We start from the raw sequence: 9,321 nt of genomic DNA on the forward strand, positions 1-9,321 counted from the left end.
TTTCCCAATAGGCAGGTTGCTCTATAACTCTACTGACAAATGGGCAAAATTATATAATTTCCCATTCGGCATATTGCTCTATAACTCTATTAGGAGATGGGCAAAACTATATAGTTCCACATTCAATAAATTGCTCTAAAAAATACTAGTAATGGTAGTAGATAGTAGAACTATGCACTGAAACTTTGATTTTGTTAAGCAATACAATCTTACACTTTATATATATATATATATTGAACACCATTATCAATTAATTATTTTTTGTGATTAAATATTAACTTCCAAACTGTATCAAACTCCCGATCGCTGTACAGTTTTTTTAGTTTGAAAAAGTAAAACATGTTATATGAAAGCAGACTTTTTCATTCTTAAAAGACAATCTAAAACAAACTCCGGATATGAAACCAAACTTTTTCGTTTTTAAAAGACAATCTAAAACAAATTAGATAAAGGTAGACATTTTCTATTTTTGAATGTCAAAAGAAAATACGCAACTGACCATATCCTCCCGACAGACATATATATATAAACATAACTATAGACTCTAGACTCTAACTAACCAGAACTCTGACACAGTCGTATGCGGCAGAGGGGATTCGATGGGTGGACCTGCAACACCGGGTCATTTACCATAGTTATAAAAGGGAGCAACGCTCTCCATTCATAATCAAATTCAGTCCATCTCTATTTATTTTCGAATAGAAGAAAAGAAAAATAGTGAGTTACAGCCATGGAATCCTTTCCGGCGTTAGCAGTTGCAGTACTAGTGATCTTATCATACGCGAATAGTATTGTTATTGTGCGTGCAAGTGATCCAGATCCTTTACAAGACATTTGCGTTGCTGATATGCAAAGCAATGGTAATGTTTCCATGTTGTAATTATGTATGTCTTGTGCGTTTGCGAATGTCTGCTAGCTGATCATGGGTGAATAACATTTTATATATATTTTGAATTGTGCAGTTATTGTGAACGGGTTTCCATGTAAGAATGCGATGACGGTCACAGCAGACGACTTCCGGTTGAGGGGCCTAGATAAACCAGGAGATACCAGTAACCAGTTGGGATTCGTTGTAACGCCAGCTTTTGTAACGCAGCTACCAGGCTTAAACACCTTGGGAATTTCGTTGGTCCGCCTTGATTTCGCTGCTCCTCTCGGCCTCAACCCTCCTCACACACATCCGCGGGCCACCGAAATCTTGGTGGTGATCGAGGGTACTCTCTTGGTTGGCTTTATCACCACTAACAACACTCTGTTCTCCACAACGCTGGAGAAGGGAGACATGTTTGTCTTGTGCATTTCCAACAGAACATTGACCCTGTCAACGCAGTGGCCTTCTCTGGACTGAACAGCCAGAATCCAGGAACTCAGCAGCTTGCGCCGGCCTTGTTCGGAGCCTCTCCTCCTGTTTCTGCCTCTGTGCTCGCCAGAGCTTTCCAGATCGATGACAAGCTCGTCCAAATTATCCAAAGCAGGTTCACATCCTCATGATCTTGATCCGATGCTGTCATAATACTATTCGCTCTTTCCTTCCTTCAATTGAGGTGGTATTTATATACCAACCTCCCGATGTTGTTATCTGAGAGAGGTAATTATAATAGCAGACGCTGCGTTTAATTATAATATAAATAAAAGTTCAATATTTCAAATCTGACGCTGCGTTTGATACACGATTGACAAAGACTTGGAAATACATATCAGTGTTAATTTGGATTATGAAATTTCTCATGTTAATCAATATTCAACTGTTCAGAGGAAGAAGTCGTCCACCATTCTCACAAAGAGAACAACATCCTTCTTTTAAAAATGTAGTCTACTCAAAACTAACTCTTGAAATAATTGAGACAAGCACTGCAGGATACCATGGATACTAAAGATAGGCCATGATACATTTAAAAATGAATGTTATTTATCTCTAAAATGTGTGATGTAACAATGTCATAAAAAAGGGGCAAAAAACTGCATCAAAGAGAGCACATTAAAAAGGGGGCTTAAGAAATGCAAAGAACTGAATGGATGTAATCTTCTATAGTTTTCTCTTCATCATCAATCTTTGATTATCAATTTGCTGCAACATAAGTCCATAATAGAATTTTATCCCTTTAGGCTCCAATACATGAAAATTTCATTAACATTTTCATTTTCTACATCATTCATGTTGTCTTCAACACTCAGTGTTTCAACTTCTATGCAGACTTCATCAAAACCTGGTGTTTCAAACCTTGCTTCAAGGAACTTTAATTTTTCTTCAAATTTTGTTTCTTGTTCTATGTTATTTTCTTCATGATCTCATTTTACTAGAGTTGGAAGGTGATTTTCCTATTTACTTGCACACTCAAAATAAATGTTAATTTTATATGAGAAACATTTGTAGAACCATATTTATTTTGTTCTTTCTACTCAACAATGAGAGATTTCTCCTCCTCTTCCTTCTCTACCTCTGGCATTACATCATAATATTTATTTTCCACTTCTTTACCAACCTCTGTTGCTGCAAATAGGTTGTCTTCCACTTGTCTTCCATACGAAAGTGGTCCTCTCTCACCAAATAACAACATATCAATGATATATTTATGTTGCATCATGTGCAACCACTCGTCACTAGTTAATTTTTCTTCATCAAAGTTAACATCAAAAATTTTGATTGTTGGATCCACCAAACCTCTTGTTGCTCCATTGGTAGCTTTAACTATGCCAAACTTAGGTGTTGGTGGTAACACTCCATTACCATCCACTTTCAAGTGGGATTCACTAAACTCTTCATCTTTTTATAGATCTATTGTTATATATCCAACTTCATTTTCATTTTGAAGCACTGTTGCAGTAGTTTGTACGGCACTACTATCTTCAACTTGATTACTCCTCCTTACACAAAAGATCCTCTCAAGGATATCCCAAGCCAACTTTATTGTCTTTGCATCTACAAGAAGGGGAAGAATGTTGCCATCAATGGATTAGTTTATGCATTTTATTGCCAAAACATTATTTTTCTTTTTGGTTTCCAACTCTTTCAATTAGATCTCAAACAACTCTTGTTATTTCTTTGATTTTCTCAGCGTCTTGGCTTTCTTATTTCTACCCAATCTTTTCTTCACATATGGGTTAAACACTACAAGTCAAACGCTCTTTACCTTTGCATGGTTCCACTTAAAATAAAATGTGCCACATTAAAATAAAAATCCTTCATTAAGAATTGAATTTTCAGTTTCCCTTACATAAAGAACAAGCTCATGGATATGATGAACATAATGGATTTACTCATATATAACACTAAAATTTACTTTTCCTTAAGTGAATTCCTTTAAGTGGTGGATGTGGTTATGGCTCACAGTGGCGACTAGCGCAACACATTCTTTTCTCAATATATTGGTGGCACTGCAAGCCATTGACAACCATTGTCGACTATTTCTAGTGATAGTTCTCCTCTTACAGATGATTGCACTCCGAACAACATGCCCCTGTAGATTCCACTCAACATATCAATTGAAGCTGTAGATATAGATAAAATAGCACACAACAAAAAAATTCTATATTATTACATCAAGGAAATTACACACATATTTGTACAAGCAATAGTCTTAATATAGGAATTCTATCTTAGACGTACAGTAGTGTGGTTGAGAGATTCTCTCAACCACACACTAAACTAGGATAAACTATATTCTAGCTAATTCCTATTATGTAGGAACAAACTCCTCAAATGGAGAATTACAACCATAGACAAGTAGGAATTAATTATTTCTAACTCCCCCCCTTAATGACTATTTGTCATGATAGTCAAATCCACCACCATCGGGCGAATTGCATGTGCAGAACTTCCAAAAACAAAGAGAGATCAGTGCCTTTCTAAGCCAAATATTCATGTCCAAATAACAATCGCAAACAGTTGCGCTAATTGCGCCTTTCGACGCAACTGTCAGATAGAAAAGTGTGCCGACCCTCTTATGCTCAGACACTCCAATATCTGAGACCATGAGCCATGTGTTGTTGCAGTCCACCTGCTCCTACGAGGACAAAGCTCATGTGTACACGTTAGCCACTCAGGCAATATGCCACCACCGGGCAAGTCTGATCTGCCACCACCGGGCAAATCCGGAACTTAACTGTGCCACCTTCGGGCAAGTCCGATCTGCCACCACCGGGAAAATCCAGAACTTAAATCTGCCACCTCTGGGCAAGTCCGATCTGCCACCACCGGGCAAATCCCGAACTTAAATGTGCCACCTCCAGGCAAATCCTATAGCCACTAAGGCTCCATGGATGGTTTCTGGCTCCCCACCAACCAGCCACAAAGGCAATCCATTACAAAGTGGTTTTAAGATCACCACAAACTTTCAAATACCTTTCACATTTCATTCAACATTTTGGAGTTTCTGGGTACATACAATGACCATTACAACAACTGGACTTGCTTATAACATGTTAGGGAGTCTATTCCACAAACCACACTAACTTAAACAAACATCTACTTTGTTTTCCACCATAAACATTGTCGCTGCTCCTTTACCTCATCTGTGAGGGGTCCACTGATAAAGAAACTAGAACATAGGCACTCACAGCCACACGAAGAGAACACATTTTTCCCTTCAAGAACAGTAATCCAGGACTCAACAGTCCAATCCTCCACATTTCAGTATCCAATTCTCCTGGCATCGCAACACAATGCCACTTCTCCTTCCCACAGTATCAAGGCTAGTCACTGTTTTCAAGCATACTGCCTCATGCTCGCTAACAATCTGCAACATGATCTTGATCATCCTACAATCTCTGATGTAGCTCCAATTGATGTCATTTTCATTGTCATGTGTTCAACAACCCCTGCAAATTTGCTTAGTGTTGGAATGACCAGTTCCAACACACTCAGCATTGTGACAATAGTTGGTCATACTAATGTCACTTAAATTACAACTAGTTTTATTGTCATGACAGTTAATCAATATATTGCAACATCATCAGAGAATTAAAAAAAATACATTTCGACAATAGCGTAAACTTCTCTATATATCGAGTAGCTCCATTTTCTCCTGTAGGCAGCACAGGATGACTAACCAGACTCCTTAATACAACTGACTTTCCAGCACCAACATTGCCGAGAGGCACAACGTTGAGGAAAGTAAAATTATTCGTTGACAACTCCTCTGCTTCCAGCAGGGCAAAAATCTACTGCAGAGATTCTGAAAGTTGAACCAAATTCTTCATGGCTTCCATTGAATTCAACGAATTTTCCACTTTGATGGATCTGCAGCTCCTCCTATGGACTGATCTCTCCAAAGGCACTCGACAACCATAAGCCTCAGCTCACACCAGTCGATGCTCCATATCCCAACAATGCTTACGGATAAAATCACTTTGGTGCATCCAGCTCACTTATACAGAAATCTCCACGCTGTGGCAGCTCCATATGAGGGACAAACTGGAGCGCTACTTCGAACGCTTCACAAGGCACAACAAAGACATCTTTGCTCCTCACTGGCACTGATCCAATGAATCTGACAACTCTGTTCCTAGTTCACTTTGAATCTAAGGCAGACTCACAACCGCGACTGTCCACACTCACCACATGCAGTTGAGCTCTCCAGCCCTCGAACGAACTTCAAACAACCTTAGTCAACCAGCATGCAGTGCTCCACAACACCAACATGCAATCCTCCATAGCAAGCAGAAAATTGGCCTCAATCAAACAACAATTGCAATACAACTGGTCATCACGGCATCGTTGTTGGAATACACATCCGCCCAGGCTCCAGCAAGAACTTCAAGAATTATGCCAGTCTACAGCAACACAGTCAACATAAGATTTCAAAAATAGTGGAAACACTCTCCACAGTTCACCAAACTCTACACCAACGCATCTCACAATTTCAATTCAACATGAATCACATCCTGCATTAGATCACAGAACGCCTATGATCCAATATCTTTAACGAGCTCATAATGATCATCATCGTGCATGATTGACATAATATCATCCTTCAGCCCAAATTCCCTTGTCCAAACACCCTTGTCCTCTGTTTCTTTGCTCACACCTCCTCACAGCACACTGGGTCAGATCTGGCCGCAATTACAGTCTTCACGCCTCTTCAAAGCCACACATGATTGTTCTATGAACAGAATAGCCGAGCTTGCCTCCACCTCCACTCCAAGAGCCGCAAGACAGCTCTGGCAATGTGCGCCTGTGGATGGCGGCTGGTCACTCTCATCAAGGAACGCATTTTCCTCGTGCCTACCAAAGGCCTGACAAAGGAGAAAGAACCCTACTGTTGCTGCTCCACCTCCTCTGTTGCATAAAACTCCTTGGGTAACAGCAAACTCAGGCCACATCAAAGAAAAAATGAAAGAAGCCCGCACTTGCACTCTGATCCCTCACACAGCCCATGCGGATCATCTACAAAGTATGATCCACTTGAAGATCAGCCTGTACAGCGATAGAGCCGCAGATTTGATCACAAATCTTAGGGATCGATCGCCACAACCACTGTTTCTCTTCAATATACAACTATGTGCTACATAGAGGTCTTCTCCGCAGGTTGCGTCCCTCATTCCAGCAGCTCAACGCCAACAAGGCAAAAAAAATATCTATTAGCAGCCACGCATGACTGCATACATGCAGACCTTTGGCTTTGAAGATGTCGCAAATCCAGCAACAGATCTTAGTTCTTCTGATTCATTTAATCCACCAATATGCTGATCTTCTTTCCTTCACTCTATAAAGACGCCCGCAGGCTACCACTAATCCGACACAACACAAATTCAACAACACCTGATTTTTTTGGTAGATCAAATCACTCCACCACTAAAGAATATTAACTCACTCAATCGACAGCAGATCCACGCAGCGGTTAAACTGCACCTCCTCCTTCACGGTGAAGTGCTCCAACAAAGAGGGTGTCGACCTTCAATCCATTAGAACCCGACAGATCCACCTTGTTGCGACCTCGTCCACGGATACAAGAGACAACGCCTCCATGGCAAACACAGTGAGATCAACTCAACGATCAACAAAGGTTCGATCTACTCACGTTTCTATGACAGAAATTGCATTCCTGCTAATGGAAATTATTCTTCCTGCCATCTGCCATGGTCGATTATTTGGGGAAAAGATAAATAAATAAAAAATCACTCGGACTTTCCGATCACCATATGTAGTCTTCCATCCAATCCACTGACAGATCGAACCACCCCACAAGTGATCCACTCAGCCTACGATCTGCAGTCTTTCAGCTCGGCTGCCCTGATCAACCGATCTGCTGCCACACTGCTCGGATCTCACTCTCCGATTGGTATACACACCAAGTCTACCGATCTTGGAGGTTCTACCAGTATCAACACCACAACCTGCATCAATCGAAGGCACCAGGCACCTGCAGGGATCTTACTCTCTTACAGTGCGCCACCGACCACACTCCTTGGAGCGGTAACACACATAGTGAGAGAGCATCCACGCTTCCACTGCATAGATCCATTGTCAAGGCCACTGCAATAAGAATGACGATTGGAGCAATGGATACCTACGCCAACACAACGAAATTGGCTATGGCAATGGAGTTTACAATGTCCTTTATATGTCGGACTAGGGCAGCAACGTGCTTAACACGATTTCAAACAGCCGCTCAAGCACTTGAACAGACCACAAAAAAAAGTGATGGACACACAACATATACTAACTCTTTATTTTCCCTCAGCCTAGAAGGGGCCGAGGCCTAGGCCCTTACGGGCTCTGAAGCTCTGATACCAAGATAAAATAGCACACAACAGAAAAATTCTATATTATTACATTAAGGAAATTACACACATATTTGTACAAGCAATAGTTTCAAGATAGGAATTCTATCTTAGACGTACAGTAGTGTGGTCGAGAGATTCTCTCAACCACACACTAAATTAGGAGAAACTATATTCTAGCTAATTCCTATTATGTAGGAACAAACTCCTCAAATGGAGAATTAAAACCATAGACAAGTAGAAATTAATAATTTCTAACTAATATTACCAAGATCAATAACTTTTCCTTGAGTGAAAAAATGGTGACGCGCGAATAGTGGTAGCTACACATTTCCCTTTATGCAACAATGGTGGCTCAAGAATCCAAAATGGATTCACCGTATACTTTACAATGTTCACCAAATGCAGATGACATTGTAAGACTAAATATTTTTCTTTTTTTTTGCATGATATGACTACGCATTTTCGTCAATGACTGCACACCATATTTCTACTAATTTTACCTTTCATTTATTTCTTTTAACATAATCTATTACACCAACCAATTTAATCAATAAATTTTATTCTTTATTTTTATCAGAAAATTATTTAACTCAAATTCCATATCTTGTATTTTCAATTTCATATATGTGTACATATGCTAAATTCTATATTAATTGTGATTCAAACTCATTAATATATAATCAGAATGATTGGGAAGCAACGGACTTGATAATAGAATTATCCAGAAATATCAACGACATTTTAAGTAGTAGACCGAAGGTGAAGGGTAAGTTTTTGAGTGTGAAGAAAACAATAAGATTTTTCAATTTCCAATCTAATCCATTTACTAATATAAAACAAGGCTTTGCATGAAGCCTTTATTAGATTTTTATGTAGTTCATATTAGTCTATGGCACACGTTAAATTCAATCCAGTATTTTTAATTATACAGGAAGATGTGGACATTTAAATTGAACTTGTCATGTTCAAATAAAAATTAAAACAATAAATATAATAACTTTTAATTTTTAAAAACATGGATAATAAGAACCATTGGCGATGTTATTGTTCTCTTTTTTATGTTTTTTTTGCATGCAACATTGATCTGAATTTGAAACTACTTGAAATTTGTTTGCAAGGTATTCAATTCGGAATTAAACATGTTTAAAAGATTTCCATGTCTTGCAGAAAGAAAACACATGAAATTTTCAGCTGTTCATGACCCATTTAAGCATAGCAGAGTTATTTCCTTTTACTGTTTAACACATTAAACGAATTTGTTCTGCAAAATAAATCAACCACAAATGCAAAAGAAGTTGATAAAGCAGTTCACCCCCTCCAGGGCTACGTCTGTTGGGTCCAAAGCTCCCAACTGGGCTTGTCCTTGTTTTTATTAAATGCTCAAATTGAAAATATAGCTGAATAGAAGCATCTACAGGAGAAATAGATGGTAAAAATGGATTCAGAACACTTGAATCCTTCAGGATTGACTACTGGATCACCTCCAATGGATACCTGCAACCCTATACAGTTTTCACAAAACTGGGCCCTAGTGGCTCCTAGAACTTTCAAGGCTCCAAAACCTCTGCAAATGACCTCAGATGGCTGCAAGACCTG

At 39.2% G+C, this 9,321-nt stretch overlaps 1 protein-coding gene across 1 annotated transcript; it reads left to right on the forward strand.

Annotated features, from left to right (window-relative positions):
• The first annotated feature begins 730 nt into the window (after window positions 1–730).
• Window positions 731–1,491, forward strand: LOC149258020 (germin-like protein 8-2). The gene is made up of 3 exons (XM_089397347.1): window positions 731–860; window positions 963–1,225; window positions 1,309–1,491. Exons 1-3 carry the CDS (start codon window positions 731–733, stop codon window positions 1,489–1,491), a joined length of 576 nt encoding a protein of 191 aa, XP_089253473.1.
• Window positions 1,492–9,321: the final 7,830 nt, after the last annotated feature.

This window comes from Pinus tabuliformis, chromosome 6 (genome assembly GCF_031772625.1).
Source record: "Pinus tabuliformis cultivar Carrire ecotype Pingquan chromosome 6, CPIR1, whole genome shotgun sequence".
Lineage (NCBI taxonomy): Eukaryota > Viridiplantae > Streptophyta > Pinopsida > Pinales > Pinaceae > Pinus > Pinus tabuliformis.